Consider the following 19,540-nt stretch of genomic DNA (forward strand, 5'->3'; position numbering starts at 1 on the left):
GAGACTTAGGGCCACTCAGCACATCCTGTTGTTTGCAGACGTTTCGCATCTTCCTTCCCTCTGCTTGTGCCTACCTAACCTCAGCAGCAGCCAAGCTGTCCTGGTTGGTAGCACCATCTAGTGGGCACCACATGGAAGAATTGGACTACTTTTTTCCCTAACAGCAGCTAGCTGCTTTTTTATCTAGGGTGCTTGCTTCTTAGCTACTTTCCTTCTTATCTTCTGTCTTATACTTTACCTAATTGGCTCTGAAAATTTTTCTTCACAATCTTCGTCTTCTAAAAGTGACTGATTATTGACTAAAATACTAGTGATGTTTATATATCCAGGAAAATGCTATGAAATGTTTGAAGAGAAATTAGACATTATTTAGAACCAGTGTCATCAGCTTCTGCTGCAATTATCTGGAAACCTCATGTCTGCATTAAAAAACAAAACACCTTACAGTTTTGTTTTTTACAAGTACAGCCTTACAGTATCTCCTCATTCTTCTCTATTCTGAATAGAATTCCTTTTTTTTTAAATTACTAGTATAAAATAAGACTAATTTGATTTTATTTTCTTGTGAGTATAACAGCAGTATTTTCCATTTTTTTCTTTGCAAATCTACATTATTTTAGTTATGTAATGTGTTGTGTAGTTCCCTTGAAAAACGGCCCTTCATAAGAAAAAATAATCCTGGAATTCCAAACAAACAACTTTTAAATAAGCATTTGGGGCAACTGATTGGTGAGTTAGGAACCACTGTCATTCATAAACTCAGGCTCCGTTCAACCAATTGTCACCGTCCCTTTGTTTTTCAGTAGTAAAGGATATATCAGGTTTTCTTTTCTTTCTTTCCTTCCTTTTTTTGGGGGTAGAATGTATATGTGGATGATTTTTCATATAGCTTATAGTAAGATAAAGGAGAAAATTAAAGATAGTCCCAGAAGGGGGATTGTGATTTTACAGAGAAGAGGGTACATGAGAAAGGAGTGCATTGTTTCTTGTAGTCTATTTTTCATAGTCTGTTTCAGACACGTGACTAGAGACTGACTTTCAGTAAAATGGACATAAGTAGAGCCATAGATAGAATCAGAAAAATCAAGAAATCAAGAATCAGGAAGAAACTGAAAATGAGTTGGGGGGAAAACCTCCAGAATTCAACAAATGGGGGGAAAAACCAGATGGAGGTAAGAAGCAAAATAACAAATGGAAAATAATTTAGCTGGGAAATAAGGAAAGGAGAATTACTGAGTTTTTATGATGTTAAACTCTATTAAGCAGGACTTCGTTAACCTCTTTTATCTTAAAAAAAAAACCAGTTTTAATTTAATCTGGATTATGTGACATGTATACTTTATTTCTAAAAGTAGGTATTCCTGCCTTGTGTCAGCTTTAGAGAGGTGGTGGGATATATACTCAAAATTATATTTTCTTATTTTTTAAACCCATCCAGTCCTTCAGCTTTCTTGGACTTTTGTTTTCCTGTCTCATAATAGGGAATAGTGGAATGTTCTAGGTGGGAGGTTTAGTTACAGCATCAATTCAGGGCGGAGCTAAACTGAAAATTCTAGTCCTAATTGTTGGGAGGCTGTGTGTTGGTACATACTGCTCAAATACTTGGGAAATAATAACCTTAATTCGGTGTGCTTTGCTGACCACATTGGATTTAAACACCTAGAAAAATTTACAGTTAGCGTTTACATGCGCTGATTTCTCTTGACCAACATTTTTATGGTTTCATGAATGTAACTTGAAATGTTTTACTTGATCTTGAGAGTGATCCAGGGGACTCCTTGAGTTCTTTCATGGCCGTGTCCTCCAAAGAACAGAAAGGATGGCAGCAGTAATAGTGCGCCTTCCCTGCCCCCTTCCCTCCTGCCGTTCTGGGCCTAACTCTGTACCACTAAGGAAAGTTTAAAAAGTTCTCAGGCGTGAATCTGTGGCATCTCTTGTCCTGATAGATTCAGAGTAGTTTGTTTATCTAATCAGTTTTTACACTGATTATAGGATCTCCCGTTCACAGTGTCAGATTCACAAATGCTAGCTTTGGATAGATTTTTAAATTTGAACTTTATTTAATGTTATTTTTGTAGTGGAGTTTGACTTCCTCTTATTCTTTATTATTTGGTTAGAATGTTGTTGAGGATAGCCGTACAGTGCTGAACTTTCATTAGTGATTGCCTTGAAATACGCACCTGATTTCACAATTATACCCTTTATAGACATTCCACAAAACCAGTGTTTCTCAACCCTGGCTGCGTATCAGAATCTCTTGTGGAAGCTTTGAAAAGTACCAATACCTAGATCTTACCCCAAACTAAGAACACCAGAATTGGGATGAGGGGATGACAACTTGGTGATTTTTCTCTTAGTTTTTGGTTGATTTTAACGTAGAGCTAGGTTTGTATTATTCTTATACTAAACCAGTATTCGGAATGAATATGTATGCAGTAATTCAGAGGAGGTCTCAGATTTTGAAGATTTAAATAAGTGTTCCACAGAAATTACTTCCAATGATTTCATTTAACTCTGAGCTACTTCATTCTCCTAGGCATATGATACCTGCCAAGCAGGACCCCTTGGGTGACCATTCTTGTTTCCTAGAATTATAATGGGTAATAGAGAGCTTACCTCAATTCAGCCAGCTGTCTTTTGAAAATCCTTTTAAAAGGAAAGCCTCAGAGTGGTCAATCTTAAAACAAAGGTAGGAAACCAGGTGGTTACAGAGCTCAAAGATCTGTTATAGTGTGAGTAAAAATTGTAAACCACTACAGATGGATGTCATTGAGGTTTGCAGCATTTTCGGTGTTCTAGAGAATATACTCTAAAATCAGGTAATGGTCATGTTGTGCTTGTAATGGAATAGCTTTTCTTCAAATAATTCTTCAAACTCCCACTGTATTTTGGGCATCATGGAAAATGAGACAAATGCATATTGTAAATTATAATTATCATAGTAAAGCAAGTGTGTAGTAACCAGCCTTAAATTTCTTGTAATGGTAAGAATATCAGCTCAATTTAAATAAAATTTTTTTTTTTAACTTTAAAGCAGTAGTTCTGTAGTTGGCATGTGGATTGCTTGGAATAATGTTTTTTAAAGTATAGCCCCAGAACTACCTTCATCAGGATTACCTGGGTGCTTTAAAAAGGTTGGGCCTGTTCCCGGACCTACTGAATGAGAATCTCTGGTGGAGAGGCTCCGAAATCATCCTTTTAATAAACTCCCAGGTGATTCTGATGAGTACCAGTACTTGAGAACCTGTGCTAAGCTTGGCGGCTTCCTTGTAAAGGTGCTTTTTCCATTCAGGCAGTAGTGTCAGGGTATTAAATTTGTATCTATAAAATAAAAATTAAAGTTATATTTATTCTTTCATGTCAGCAAGCAGATCTGATATCATTAGGAAAAGTTGTGTTGGCTTTGGCTTGCAACTCTTTGGCAGGAATTCAGCGAGAGAATTTACAGAAAGCCATGGAACTGGTGACAATCAACTACTCCTCTGACCTGAAGAATCTGATTTTGTAAGTTTTAATATATGATTAAATGCATAGAATGATCTTATGAGGAGACAGAGCTTTTGACAGTGATTCTATTTACTTTAGTTCTCACTGTTTAAAATCTAGCAAAACACAAGTAACTTTTGATTTCTTTATTTTTATTGCTAAGTATATATTTCTTGGAATAAATTCATAAACTAGTGTTCTTAAATTAGTTAGTGATGTTTTAAACATTTGGCCAAAGGGCACCCACTAAAGCTGCATTGGTATCCACTAGCTACATATGACCTTTTAAATTCAAATTAATTAAAATTCAAATTAAAAATTCAGTTCTTCAGTTGCAGTAGCCACATTTCAAGAGCTCAAAAGCCACATGTAGCTTTTAACTAATATATTGGACAGCATCAACATAGAACATTTCCATCATCTCAGAAAGTTCTCTTAGACAGTGCTGCTCTAGAGAGATCTGTGTTTTTGTGAAAGCTCTCGTAAATAAACTTCAAGTGCAATCCAATTATGTACTCTGTGGCCAAAACTCTCATTCCAGAAAGCATGTATGAAAGATCCCTATGCTTCTACTCCAGTATCTTCAGACTCCAGGGAACCCTTGGGTATAGATTTCAGATGAATTTGGCTTAGGAGAAACCCACTGTGGACTACAATCACCACAGAAGGACTTCTTCCTAAGATACATCAAATACCAGAGAATTCTAGAGGATGGACAACTGTGGCCCTTGTTATAAGTTATTCTAGAGGACAGATGCTAGGAAGTCTCTTGAAATTTTTCCTATTATGTTCTAGAAGTAATTAGAGCTTATTGATCCTTTTCAGTCTCTTTTAGCTTCCAGCTGTTCCTGATCTTTCTGTGTAGCCCCGGATGATCCAGTTTCTTTTTGGACTAGTCCTGGGGTATGGAATTGAGGGATGGAGGATGGGGCTGCCACCTGTGCTTTGTTACATTGGCATAAGTGTCCTGCTTGTGACAGAGCACTGGAAGCCAGTGTTTGCCTGGTTCCTATTAATCAAATAAGATGATTTATCTTTTAAATGAAAATATTTGTTTCGTATATTATCACAACAGTGATTCCTAGCCTTAGTTTGCAACACCTAGGATGTCTCAGATAATCTCAGATTATAATCTTCAAATTTTCCTTTTTAAAAAGTGGAAGTAAAGGATATAAATGTAATAAATTTGCGGTATGTTAATAATTATTGAAACTGGGTGATGGGTACATGGGGATTCATTACACTGCCCTTCTTTCTACTTTTATAAATGTTTGAAATTTTCCTTAATAATGAATGAATTAAAGTCATACTTTTATACTAACCAATAACTAAAATATATAGAGCAATAACCATATATTGGGCACTTTCAAACTAATTGATGTGAATTAATTTGTTTAATTCTCCCAAAAACTAAGAATTAGGTACCATTATTAGCTTCATTTTAGAGATGACAAGACTGAGGCATAGAGAAGTAATTTGCCAAAGTCACGTAGCTTATACTAACTTTCAGTAGTTAGATATAAATATGTCAGTAATTACAGATGAATAGCTAAGACATAGATTATCCACATGAGTATAACCATTTGTTAATTTAAAAAAGAAGGCCTCCTGTATGTCAGAAGCTGAAGATACTTTGAACAAAGTGAACAAAATTCCCCATCTTCTGGAGTCTCCACCCTACTGGGGAGGAGTTAATAAGCATGTAAACAAGTAAGATGTTTGCAGATATTGCTAAGTCCTATGAAGAAAATAAGATAGAATTGTAAGTAGGGAAGAGTGGAAGAGGGGGAGGCTGCTTCAGTAAGAATGGTTAGGAAGTGGCTTACCTAAGAGAATAAGCAATAATAGGTGATTAATAATCATTGTATTCTAGCAGATAACCCTTTGAAACATGTAGTATTTTTCTGCCTTAGTTATAATGATGGAAGAAATTGAATTGGTCTCTCCTGATGTGTGTTAGTGCATAAAGATTTCTCAGGGATAAATGAAGTCACAGAGCAGAGGACACCTTCCTAAAAAGCCAAGGCTTGTTTGATTTATCAAAATTAAGATCCAGTTTCAAAAATTATTTTTGAGGGGCCGGCGTGGTGGCGCAGCGGTTAAGTTCGCACGTTCTGCTTCTCGGCAGCCCAGGGTTCGCCGGTTCAGATCCCGTGTGCGGACATGGCACCGCTTGGCACGCCATGCTGTGGTAGGCATCCCACATATAAAGTAGAGGAAGATGGGCACAGATGTTAGCTCAGGGCCAGGCTTCCTCAGCAAAAAGAGGAGGACTGGCAGTAGTTAGCTCAGGGCTAATCTTCCTCAAAAAAAAAAAATATATATTTTTGAAGAGTAATGGAAAAATCTCCCCATCTGCAATCACCCCCTATTTCACCCCTTCAAAAAAGTTTGTACCAATCTTTATCTCCCACTATTGTAAAGAAAGGTTTGAGAATGGAAATGGTAAGTGTAACCCTACTCAACTTTCCTTTCTCATTTTCATCGTAGTAAAAATGTAGAGAAAGAGACATGTTTACAGTTTCTCCATTGACTCTTAAAAAGAAATACAGTTATTAAGCTTTAAAAATGAACTTGACTTGCATGAGAAAATGTTTTCAAAATTGCGTACACTAATATGATGGCAGCAGCGATAGCTTTCTGCTTGTGGGTTTTGTTGTTTTTTAAATTGCATGTTTGGCATTCAAGTGATTCTCCTTTATTTTGCTTAGGTATTTGTTGACTGACCAAAACAGGATGCGAAGTGTAAATGACATCATGCCCATGATCGGTGCTCGATTTTATACTCAATTGGATGCTGCTCAAATGAGAAATGATGTTATAGAAGAAGACCTTGCAAAGGTAAAGAGTATTTGCACACTTGCGTCTGTATGGATATAAAACATAGTAATTATTGTGCTGAATATATTACATAATTGGCTAAGATTGTTTGCAGATATTTTTGTCCAAACTTAACGTTCAGTATTTTAATTTCTTATGTCCTCTGGGCATTTGTTTTCTTCTTTTTGTTCTTGACTTTGCTCCAGTCATGGAACACAATCTTGATTTTTTTTTTCATGTGTTACTTTAACAATTCTTAAAAATGGCCAGCTGCATAATCTTCTTGAGTATTACTACTCAATGAGACGGACGTGTTGTATTTAAAAGTATAACCAAAAGGTGGGATATTAGGATTTATTGTTTAAAGGTAATATTGGTGCAGGACACCAGTTTTGTAAACTTTTGCTTTTATATTCAGTTAGCTGGAACATTAATATTCTCTCTCTTTTTAAAATGTTTTGTAGGAGGTTCAAAATGGAAGACTGTTTAGGCTTCTAGCAAAATTGGGAACAATCAATGAGAGGCCGGAGTAAGGATTTACAGTATTTTACAATATGTTTTCCATCAAGGGCACTATTTTGTGTAACAAGAATGAGTATACCTTATTCTTACTGGTTTTATTTGGAAAAAGAGAAAAATCCTCATGTGAAGTGACCTTAAGCCTGTTGTTAGCCATTAGGTTGCTGTTTTTAACACAGCCTGGGCACAGTTGTCAGCGATTTCACACAGACACATAGAGAAAACACGTGGTGTTAGAAATCTCTGTTGTGGTTTGCACAGGAGGGAACATGTTATGACTGTCAGTACTGCCTCTACCCTGTCTCCTTTTTGGCCTGGTCAGTTCAGCTTGGTGAGATTAGAGACTTCAGAAATCTCTGATTATTGCATGCCTCTTATCTTCTATTAAAGTATGCTATTTATAGCTGTCATATCAATGAGAGTGGAAAGGAATCACCATCGTACATTGTCATTTAGTTCTGCCTCGTTTGTAAATTGAAGTTCATATGTTCAAGAAAGAAGCAAAGTTGATATTTGTCCTACATAACTGTCAGACAGGTAGAACAGTATTGCAGCTATTGCAATTACAGTGTAAGTTACATTTCAGGAATGTTACCTCTGTTTAATAGAGATAGGTGACAGATAATTATCATTGCTTGGGGGATTTTTTTGACCACAAAATTCAAGTTCACTTACCTTTCTTCAAAGTTAAGAGACTCAGTTGGTATTTTCCCTAATAATTTTTCCAAATGAAGAGAACATGGCTAGATGTTGAGCCATTTATAAAAAACTTGTAGTTATTTCTTCTGGCATTTATCTCTTTATTTAAAAATATATGCTTAGAGTGCTGTTTCTTGATTTTTTTCAATATTTAACTCAGCTAATGACTTTGTCCTGTGAAAGATGAGGCTTTATCTTTCTTACTCCCTTTGCTTAACAACACACACACACATTCACGTTCCACTACTTAACCTGTAATTTTTGAGTTTATTCTTTATTCAGTGTTGACATTATTATAACAACTATAAAGGTAAATGTTGTTCATAGCTGCACCACATGGTAAATCATGACTATATTTCCTTTCTTTTGTATTTTGTTTTTGATTTTTGTTTTCCTGGAGTTAATAATTGTTTTATATGGGAATCTAAGCAAATGAAAAAGATATATACCACCAGTTCATTCCAAACTCTCTGCAAGAGCTACAAAACACCTTTCCATAGGTTCAAAAATAGGTAACGTATCAGTTACTTCTTTTTTCTCCTCCTTAGAGAAATTACCCCTGGAGCCTCTGTCCTTCTGTTTCTATCTGGGCTGGTTGTGTTTTAAGCCTGCTCATACTCACAATTTAGAACTAGAGTTTCCCTTCACTATTTTCCTGGGAGTTCTCATTGTCTCTTTCTTTGTGTTGAATACCCTGTTTCTTGCTTTTTTCCTTGGTTTATTCTTTTGATTTAATGGAGCACATTCTCCTGTAGCTTCCTGAGAAAGGTGAGTTTTTTGAGTCTTTGCAAGTCTGAAAATATCTTTATTCTAATTTGGTAGTATGATTGGGTATAAAATTCTAGATTGTCCCCAGAAAATTATTTCATTAATTAAATCTCTTGAATGTGTTATATGAACCAATTTTTTTAAAAGTAGAAAAGGGTTTGCAGTGAAAAAAATAAAATCTGTCCTTCATACCTGACATCCCCAATCTCTCCAGTTCCTCCCACCAGTCTTTATTGTATTAGTTTCTTGTACATACTTTCCAAGGTACAACGATGTATTTATATCCCCCATCCACTTTTTAATATATACAAATTGTAAGTCATGCACAGTGTTCTGTATATTGCTTTTTTCTCATAACAATGTATTTTGGATATCTTTCTGTTTAGATATGTTTAGTGTATGCCAAACACTATTCTCAATAGTTTACAAATATGAACTAATTTAATCCTCATGACAACCCAATGATGCAGGTACTATTAGTATTCCTGTTCAACAATGAAAGTGAGGAATAGAGAGATTAAATACCTTGTCCAAAGTCACACAATTAGTAAGCGTATGGGTCAGGATTCGAGTCCAGACAGTAGGATTCCAGAGTCTGTTCTTAACCACTATGCTGTGCTTCCCTTATAATTTTTGGCCCTGTAGTTCATCCTGTCAGTGGGCATTTGAGTTGTTCTCACTTTTTTGGTAGTATGAACAGTGCTGCAGGGACTGACTTATGCAGAGTTAATTTTGTGTGTGCGTAACTATAGATCCAGGTGTAGTTGTTAGGTCAGTGGCTATGTCACTCTCATTTGAGAGCTATTACTGAAGGGTTTACCAATGTACGATGCATGAAAGTCTTTCACCAATGATACTTTCTTCAAACTTTGGGATTTTTGTTAACCTGGTAGAATCTCAGTGCAGTTTTATTTTAGTGAGCATTCACTTAATGAGCATGTTGCCCATCTTTTTTATGTTTTTGATTCATTTCTGCTTTCTTTTCTGTCTGTTCATATCCTTTGCCCATTTTTATTTTCATTTGGATTGTCTTTCCTTTTAATGTATATGAGCTACAGAGAATTTACCCTTTGTGATCATTTTCTTTTTAATTTGTCATTTTTCTTTGGACTCTGCTTAATTTTTTGCCTTGCAGACATTTACATGTGTAATGTCTAACTGATCAAACTTCTTTTATGCTTTTGGATTGGTCATAGTTAAAAAGTTAGAAAATCCTTTTCTACTCTAAGATTTTGATGGAACTATCCTATTGTTTCTTCTAGAATACTTACAGTTTCACTTTTTTCATATTAGAACTTTTTCTATATTTGGGATTTATATAGGATTTAAGGCATGAATCCAACTTTTTTTCCCCCTAGAAGACTACCCAGTGGCCCAAATACAATTCATTGAGTAGTCTAGCTTTTCCCCACTGGGGTAAGGCAGCACCTCTTTTACACTGTTTTAATAATTGACATTTTAAAATCTAGTAGTGTTCTTTCTTATCTCCATTTTGTTATGTGTTGTTTTTGTTGTTTTCTTAAAACTGTTTGATTTTCTGTATAAATTCTAGAATCAGCTTGTTAATAAACAAAGCAAACTGGTAAACCTGATGGTATTTTTATTGAGAAGACAGCATGTTGTATTTATTAATAAACTTAAGGAGCGTTTGTGTTTTTAGATGTTATCTTAACCAAGATAATGGTATGTCATTGTACTTGTTGATGTTTACTTTAGTATTCTTCAGTGTTTAAGTTGCTATTTATATAGTTATAGCACACTAGTTTATTCTTAGATATTTTTTCTTGTTGCTATTATAAATTGGAATTTTTCCCGTCTATCTTCTTAGACTGCTTGTAATCAGTCTACATGAAAATTACTGACTTCTGTACATTTTGTACCCTGATACCTTAGTGTTCAGACACTTTTTCAATAGATTCTCTTGGATTTCCCAGGTATATAGTCATATCTTCAAATAATACAGCAATATTTCCTCCTTTCTAATTTCTATACTTTTAATTTCTCTTGAGTGATTATGTTAGCTAGTAGCTCTGATAGTGATAGTTTCTTTCAGAATTTGAAGCATTGCTCCCTTGTCTTTTAACTTCCAGACAGATTCGAAGCCATTTTCTTTCCAAATTTCCTCCTCCTCCTGCTGTTAGCGTCCTTGCTTTGTCATTGATGTTCAGAATTCACAGTGATGTGCCTTGGTCTTTTTGGTTCATTCTGATGAATCAGCAGGTGGGCCCTTTTCATCTTGGAAGCTTCTGTCTGTCAGTTCTGGAAGTTGTCTTCATTGCTTCTTTGATAACTTCTTTTCTTCTCTCTTTCTGGAGTTCCCATTGCTCAAGTGTTAGACTTTTACAATTGATTTTTTAATATTCTCTTCTGTTTATTGTATCTTTTTGTTCTACTTCCTAGGCAGTTATTTCAACTTAGTTTTTCTAAAATTAAAGGTTTCTGTCTAATCCTTCTCTGAGTTTTAAAATTTCTGCTGTCATATTTTTAATTTTCAAGAACTTTCTTCTCTCTAAGTGATTTGTCTTACAGCGTCTAATTCTTGTTTCTCTCAGGCTGTCAATTACAAATTTTTGGTTAGGGTGTTTTGTTTGATGTTCTGTTTCGTTCTCTGCAATATCTTGTAGGAAATGAGTTGTCTTCGCTTGTTTTGTTTTGTTTTATTCTCCAAAGGATTTCTGATCCTTGGCTATCCATTCATATTAAAAATGAGGTCATGGGGCCAGCCCCGTGGCTGAGTGGTTAAGTTTGCATGCTGTCCTTCGGCAGCCTATGGATTCACCAGGTCCAGATCCTGGGCGCAGACATGGCACTGCTTGTCAGGCCATGCTGAGGTGGTGTCCCACGTGCCACAACTAGAAGGACCCACAACTGAAAATATACAACTATGTACTGGGGGGCTTTGGGGAGGAAAAGGAAAAATAAAATCTTTTTAAAAAAAAATGAGGTCCTCGGGGCTGGCCCCGTGGCCAAGTGGTTAAGTTCACGCGCTCCACTGCAGGCGGCCCAGTGTTTCGTTGGTTCGAATCCTGGGTGCGGACATGGCACTGCTCACCTAGCCATGCTGAGGCGGCGTCCCACATGCTACAACTAGAAGGACCCACAACGAAGAATATACAGCTATGTACTGGGGGGCTTTGGGGAGAAAAAGAAAAAAATAAGTAAAATCTTTAAAAAAAAAAAAAAATGAGGTCCTAAAAAGCTAATGGGAAGCTCTTTGTGCGGGCAGGGATTGTAGAATGTGGGATAAAACAGTGTGATATTGTTATGTATGATTTTTGGTTTTAGTAGACTCCCAAATGTCAGTATTTCTTTGGGGCAGGTCAGCATCTCCAGAAAAGAATCTTCCAAGCTTCTATCTGTAGTATAAACCCAAAGGCAAGCTTTGGGGAGCCAAGTAGAAGGAAAGGGTTGGTTGAATAGTCTCCCCCAGCACTCCTCAGCTCCGTTTGTCTTGCTTTGCCTGGGATCCGTGAAGCCGGAGCGTCTCTGTTGCCTCTGTCTAGAAGGAGTTCTGGTACCCTTTTTGGCAGATTTCTGCCAAGGGAAGTGGCACTGGGGATGAGAGGTGGGCTGTCTGTTTGCTGTTTATAGAAGCTTTCATCAACTCTGTTATTTCCTGCTTCAGTCAGTCCACACCTGCACCTTTAGTAGTACCTAGTGACTTCAGTTCCTGAGCCTCACTGGCATGGCTTGCTCCTTGTGGCTTCCCCTTTTCACCCCCCCATCGCATTAGAATTCAGGTCTGCTCAATGATAGCACTTATCTCTCTGCTTTCCACCTGCCAAATTCATGTGAATATTTTTTGTCTGCTATTTTGCTTCTGATTCCTTTGTCCTTAGATGTTTGTACCCTTTTTTAGATGTTTGTTGTCAGTTTGGTGGGATTTTGAAAGGGAACAGAGAGAAATGGGTGTGTTTAATCAGCATTTTAATTGGAAATCATTGGAGTGACCTTTGCCAAGTACATATATGATTGTGTTTAAACCATGTGATGGGCTTTCCCCCTCCCCCGTTCTTAGAATACTGACCTAATTTTTTTAGCATGTCCTAAGGCTGCATAGTCTAGTCTCTCCCTTCTTATCCTTGCTTCAGATCTGCCTCTTTTTTCTTTTAATTTTCTTCCCCTTCTCTTGCCTTCTCTCACTCTGTTCTTGTCTTTCCTCTTCCCCTCCTTGCCCCGACTGTCTGTCCCTCCCCTTGTATTCTCTTGTTTTCTCTTCTTTTCTCCCCCAACCCCATCCAGCCACACTGACTTTTCTTAAGTTTCTTAAGTGCTCCTTGCTGTCTTTTGCAAATACAGATGCCTTTGACTAAGGAGCACTCTTCCTCTGGGAAGAGCTTTCGTTAATGCCTCTGGAAGACCTTCCTTGCCTTCCCAGATGAATTCGTGTTTCTATTCTATACTGTATCCCTTTTTCTTAATAGCATTATCTAAATATGCAATTACAACGTTCTTTGGTTATTTGGTGTCTGTTTTCCTCACTAGACTATAAGTTCCAAAGGTCAGTGAAAACTAACAGTGGTCTTTGGGTCAGTTCTCCAATTCTTTGCAGCTCGCTTTCACATCATCGCCTGATGGTAGGAAACCAAAATCTCCCCCCTTTTTGTTCCTAAACATTTTTTTAATTGAGTTATTGATAGGTTACAATCTTGTGAAATTTCAATTGTACATTAATGTTTGTCAGTCATGTTGTAGGTGCACCACTTCACCCTTTGTGCCCACCCCCCACCCCACCTTTCCCCTGGTATCCACTAAACTGTTCTTAGTCCATAATTTTAAATTCCTCATATGAGTGGAGTCATACACAGATTATCTTTCTCTCGCTGGCTTATTACATTTTTCTGTTTTAAACTCACCAGTAAAGTACAACATATATCTGACCATGTCTCTCCTCTGTAACCTTATGGTGGGAGGAGGGAAAGGATCATCTCTTTCAACATATTTTCAAAAATATCTAAAGACATTTTCTTTCTTCCCCATTTTATCTAATGGTAGGGGCCTAAATAAAGATGTGATTATAACATAGGAGTGTGTAAAGTTTGATTGCCCTTGAGAGTTGAAAACTGGTATTCATAAACTTTCATGCTGAGATGATTTTTAAAAAATCTATGGGCAATCTAGACATAAAATTTGAAAAAACAAATTTTTTATCCTCCCTATGTCTTTTGGAGGATCTAAAAGGAAAAAAAGCTACACACAAAAAAAACCCCGTTCTTATTTATTGGAGAAGACAAATTAAACTAGTTTTGAGTCTGAAGAATAAACACATGGCCGTGTGGTGTATAGCATGAGTTATTGAGGTAAAATATTACCTTCCCCCAGGTTTCAGAAGGATCCCACCTGGTCGGAGACTGGAGACCGTTATCTGTTGAAACTCTTTAGGGATCATCTTTTTCATCAGGTGACAGAAGCAGGTGCTCCTTGGATTGACCTCAGTCACATCATTTCTTGTCTTAACAAGGTAATTTGTATCTGGATTTTTACATAATGCTATCTACAATGTGTAGAGTTGCATCTTCTACAAATACTGAGACTTTAGAAAGTAAGATGTACGCTACTGTAGTCTACAGGACATTAATTATTATTATATGTATCTACTTAATAATTTCTAGAATAGGAGGACTTCTTTTAACACCTACATGAATAATTACAGAATTTTTCATTGTGGATCTTTTTGTTATGATAAAATGTCACAAAATGACTGCCTCGTCTCTGTCCATTATACAGTGTTTTATTTACGTGTTATTTTGCTATACCAAATAAATAATGCATAGGAGAAACAGAAAAATAGTTTTGTGCTTAAATATTTTTTAAAAGTTGGAATTTCTTTCTTCTAAGTCATTGTGAGTTATATTGAATGCCCTACATGTTATGAGTTCATTTACTGCTAATTACGGATATACTGAACAAGTGTCAGGATAGTGAAAGCACAGTAATGGTAACATCAGTAGGCCCAGCTGTTACACATGAGACATTATTTCATTAGATGAATTAAGTAGATAAGAGACATGTTATAAATTTGAGAGACGAGCTTTGTGTTTTGTGTTGCTTCATTTTCTTTTTTGTTTTTGGTGGATTTTTTTTTTTGTTTTGTCTTTTTGGTGAGGAAGATTGGCCTTGAGCTAACATCTGTTGTCAATCTTCCTCTTTTTGCTTGAGGAAGATTGTCCCTAAGCTAACATCTGTGGCAGTCTTCCTCTATTTTGTATGTGGGATGCCACCACAGCATGACCCGATAAGCCATGCATAGATCCACGCCCAGGATTGAAACCTGTGAACCCTGGGCTGCCAAAGCGGCGTGTGCAAACCCTACTGCTCTACCACCAGGCTGGCCCCAGAGCTTTGTGATTTGAAAGAGCTAGTAGAGACACAATTTACAAAAGAAGGAAGGGATGCATTTTCCTTATGAACTACTTGGAATTGCAGAACTTAGAATGGGTCTCCAGAAGTAAATCCTAGCCTTTGTACAGGTTTATATCTCAATCAGAGTTCGGCAAACCGTGGCCCATGGGCCAGATTCATTCTAAGGCCCGTTTTTGTACAGTCTGCAAACTAAGAATAGTTTTTACATTTTTAAAAGATTGTAGAAACAAAAAACTAAGAAAAATATGTGTTAGGGACTGTGTGTGACCCTGCAATTTGAAAGATTCACTATCTGGCCCTTTTTAAACATTTACTGATTCCCACTCTAAACTGTCCTTAAATTATAAGTACTAGAGGAGAAAACACTAGTATGGCACATGATTTAGAACTGTTAACGTACCGTGTACTGATCCTTCAGGGAAAATGTTGTAGCGGTTTATTTTTAAGCACTGCTTTGCCTTGTTTGAATTTCCTTAAAACTCTTTAGAGAGGAATGTCAATAACCTACATTAAGACAGAATAAAATTGTATGTACCATTGAACTAATCCAGTATGATTTATATATTCATTTGCCCTTTTCCCTTAAGGGGAAAACATTTTTTCTTGAGAGCAGTGAGTGGGGAATAATTCTATCAGATTTTCGAAAATAGTATGCATAGAATCAAAGTGCCAGTAATAGTAATTAAAAATATGTAGAAGTAGTATAAACACTGACAAGTACATCCCATAGAATAAGCCATGGATAGATGTCTTAAGGGAAGATTATTTAATGAATATTAGAACAATTGAAAATTTGAAGAAAATTCTATTTCATTTCATAAAATAACTAGTAGTAAATAAAATTTATCCTAAATCTGAGTGCGACAATTTTGTAAGTTTGGAAAGAGTGTAATAATTAAAAGGGATGAATGGTCATATTCATGGTGTAAAAATTAAAACTTTACATAGGTTTTTTTGATAGAAATGATGACAGCAATTAACTGGTAAAATGATTTGAAAGTTTGAGCCGTCAGAATTAAATATATTTTAATGAATGAACTAATGAAAAAGGAAGGAACAATATACATTGAAAACTAATAGAAATAAAGTGAAAACCATAAGAAGTTATTTGATGAACTCAGGATTAGTATTTATGCTTTATAAAGATCTCATTAAAACATTAGTAAATTAAAGTAGCAAGGCACTCATCTGATATGGAGTTGCTGGTAAAATGGACAACTCGTAAGTCAGTGGTGTCTGATAGTCTTTGGAAATCAATTTGACTGTATGTATGAAGCTATAAAATTACTCATACTTTTTAATTCATTATTTATTAAGTATTTCTCCTAAGGAAGTAATTCTTATAGAAGAAAAAAAATAAGTAGATGAATATGTTCGTTGCACTGTAATTCATGATACAAGAAAAAATTGGAAGATATCAGAGAATAATTAAATTATGGATTATCAACTGCATGGAACGTAATGCAAACAAGTGTTAAGTAGAAAAGATAGAGACATAGGGCAGTGTTTGAAAAAGGTCTGAGTTGAAAAGTGTGTGCATACCGATTAGTAAAAGTGGTGTAAAATATTTGTGTATATCTAGAAGGGAATGTGACAGAAATTTTTTAAATATTTCATTTATCATTGTTGCAAATGTCCTAAAATAGATGATTTTATTCATGATATGAACTTCATATGTTGTGTATCTCTCTGTTTCAGTTAGATGCTGGTGTGCCAGAAAAAATAAGCCTCATTTCCAGAGATGAGAAGAGTGTACTTGTGGTGACTTATAGTGACTTGAAGCGCTGCTTTGAGAATACTTTTCAAGAACTGATTGCAGCTGCAAATGGTCAGTTGTAGTAGTTGCTCAAAAAGCACGCAGGACATGGCTGAGGAATTAACCAATAGCAAATTGCACTACAGCTGAACTGTTTTCATCATCTCATTTCACATTTGGGAAACAAACAGGAGATGAGCAAAGCTGCTTGCACTTCAGTCAGGTACACTGTTACTTGAAAGGAAGAATGTTTCACTTAGCCTAGAGCTGTGGCTGCCATTGGGGCCATATCTGTGAAGAATTTATTTTAGATTAAGGAGCATCATTAGATGAATGATGTTCCAGCTTTTGTTTTTTCCACTTGTATATGCACTAATTTTAATTTTTTAAAAAGACTTTTTTCTGATCTTTAAACTTTTGCCACATTGTATACTTATTAAGGGAAACTATTTGCAAGGACATTTTTGGGAAACAATGCTGGGCAACATTTATGTCACTGAGGGTTGCAGAATTTGCTCTTTTGGGGATGGGTTGCCCTAGATAACATGATGGACCAGGTAAATAATTTTATAGAAGTGCAGTATAGTGCATAATTCTTACAAGAGTATTGTATGCAAGCTCTGTATGCCACCCACTGTTAATTCAAATTGAGATTTGTTTTGTTTTGTTTTGTTTTTAAGAACACACAAAGAGAAATATCAGTGAATTGTTGGATATGAATTCCCCTATTAGTTGATTTAAATCTTTTCTGAATAAGAATGGATAAACAATAACTGAAGGAGCACATAGAGCTCTTTGCTCCAAAATTCAACCAGAGCCTTTTTTAAAAAACGTGTTTCCCTGCTAGTCAGTTACATTTACACTTATGCATTTTTTTAATAGAAAAAAAATTAAGAAATTGTGTTAAAGGCCTGAAGTTCAGGAGTATATTGCTTTAGGTTATTTCCAGTTTGCTTTTTTGTATAAAGTTCTGTTCTTTGAACCACAGCTTTATTATGGTACTTTACACTGGATACAGACACAGAGACACTGTTCAGAAGATGAACTAAACACAGCAGTGGTCTGGCATCAAGAGCTTTCTGAAGTTTTACAGCCTGAATCTGGAGGGATAACAATCTGCTGTGCCTTTGCAGTCACTGCTTAGCCCAAAGTAATAGTACTTTTGATAATAACTTAACTATGTGGGATATTCCTGAATAAGTCAATCTCAAAAGTTGGGAATTTTCCTTCTCTTAACTTTCTTAATATTTGGACGTGCAGTTGTCGCCAAACTTGGGTATTCATGGAATTTCTAGTAAATGAAATACCTATACTTTGATACTGAAGACTGCCAAATACATAGGAATTTTCTTTCGTAAAAACAGTCCTGAAGACAATATCTCCTTTCCCAGCACTGAATGTTTTACTAGCACTGGGTGCTCACCACGCGACTCTGAAGAAGATGTGGGAACTCAGAAGGTCAAGAAGAGACTTCCAAGCACTTGCAACTGATGTTACAGTCTTCAGTTTTAATAATTATTCATATTTGTAGTTTTCAGAGAAGTTTTTAATATTTCTCTGTCCACTTTTTATAAGCTTTAAAATGATTTTCTCTGCCTTGAGATTTGCATCAAGAAAAAGCACCTCTCTTCACCTGAAAGCTTTGAAGACCAGAGACACACTTTACACATTTTAACAAGTGTATTTTGAGTCCACGTTTGGTAGCATCAGTTGTTGAGTTAAAAAGAAAATCAATTATTGCATTTGATCTGGATGGATTTTAAAAGAACATAATGTTCAATATACAAAGGATAATTAACATTTGCCATCATAATGTTCTTTTTTATGTAAAAGGAACAAGAACTTGGAGACATTAACATGCAAAAGTCTTTTATCATTAGCTCATGTATTTGAGGAAGAGCAGCTGTCTTTTTATATGTTTTTTGACAAATCATATTGTAATTCTTTTGTACAAAAAAGAACTACTTGTATTCTAGAAGAAATATGAAATGCTTAATTTATAAGCGGGCTGGAGATTTTTTCCAATATTGTTTTCTTTGAAAATAAAGGGGATCATCTATTTTAGTTTTGGGGTCTGGGAACTTTTTGAAAATTTAATTTGTGGACCAATGTTTTGTGAAAGCTAAGGAAGGGCAGGGGTAAAATAGGGCTTGAATTTCTCATTCTGTGGAGACCAGCAAACTTCCCTCTGCAAGGCAGGCTCAAATCACAAACCCAAGAATGTGTGCATAGTTTGCTTCAGCCCCTAGTAACCTCAGGACTTGGTTTGAATATAAAAGGTAGACAGCTGATATGTTTTCATGAGTAAATATTGTCAGCCAGAAAACAGTTGGTGTCAGGTAATACGTATTTTTTTTAAGCTTTGTTTTATATTTATTTTTCATTTAGTTTTTATTGGGAATGGTTTTCAATAGAACTCTTATTTCTGCATAGGTGTTTTTTGGGGGAGCCCTCTTTTCCATAGTGTAATTCCATTTAAGAGGTTGTCTAAAAGTCTTTTTAATTCATAGGAAGATTTTAATATCTGAGAATAGTCAAATTAAGGATAAAAACTTCCCATTCCTTCCTGTTATGACAGATAAAAGCACAGAAAAGACAACCCGTGAAATCATGTAATAATGTGTTGGTCATTTCAATTTTTTGTACCTATTTTAAATTCTGTTAGTGTATTTACTTCATTGTAAATATTTTTGAGGGTACCTTTGTGTTTTGCTTTTGACCTTGGTTCTGTGATTTGGATGTCAACAACTTCCCTAAAAAGCACCGCTATGTTAAGTTCTAATGTTGTGATCCCAATATGGGTTATTCATCTTTAATCCTGTTTTCAGTCTCTATGTGTACAGCAGTATTTTTAATAAAGAATTACAGAGAGAAGTTTGTCTTTTTTTGTTACCAGTTCATTTAACAAGATAATGTTTTCTTATGATCAGGCTTTAAAAGACTGACTGTGTCCTACATGTTTTGGAAGAATGTTTGGTCTTGGGATGAAATTGTGGCAGATTTATTCATTAATTTACCAAATAGCTGTTAAATGCCCGCTTGAATCTGTTCTAAGCACTAAAGTGCAGATATGAGTGCTTGTTATTTACAAAATGTGTAGTTATCCTCAAACATTTCTGTAGAATACAT

General features: G+C 35.7%; 1 protein-coding gene across 13 annotated transcripts in view; it reads left to right on the top strand.

The window, feature by feature from the left end:
* PAN3 (poly(A) specific ribonuclease subunit PAN3) overlaps positions 1–19,285 on the top strand; it is a 135,457-nt gene extending 116,172 nt beyond the window's left edge. For 6 of the 13 annotated variants that reach the window (XM_023621451.2, XM_023621452.2, XM_023621453.2 and 3 more), the window contains 6 exons: positions 3,365–3,504; positions 6,198–6,327; positions 6,771–6,835; positions 13,615–13,753; positions 16,354–16,483; positions 17,400–19,285. In XM_023621451.2, the coding sequence (XP_023477219.2) occupies positions 3,365–3,504; positions 6,198–6,327; positions 6,771–6,835; positions 13,615–13,753; positions 16,354–16,483; positions 17,400–17,455 (660 nt within the window). In that variant the 3' untranslated portion in view covers positions 17,456–19,285. Of the gene's footprint in view, positions 1–3,364; positions 3,505–4,311; positions 4,390–6,197; positions 6,328–6,770; positions 6,836–13,614; positions 13,754–16,353 lie in introns of those variants that run through there. The other 7 variants (XR_002800966.2, XR_011427930.1, XR_011427931.1 and 4 more) reach the window with 6 other exon arrangements.
* Positions 19,286–19,540: the final 255 nt, after the last annotated feature.

The sequence above is a fragment of the Equus caballus genome, chromosome 17 (genome assembly GCF_041296265.1).
Source record: "Equus caballus isolate H_3958 breed thoroughbred chromosome 17, TB-T2T, whole genome shotgun sequence".
Lineage (NCBI taxonomy): Eukaryota > Metazoa > Chordata > Mammalia > Perissodactyla > Equidae > Equus > Equus caballus.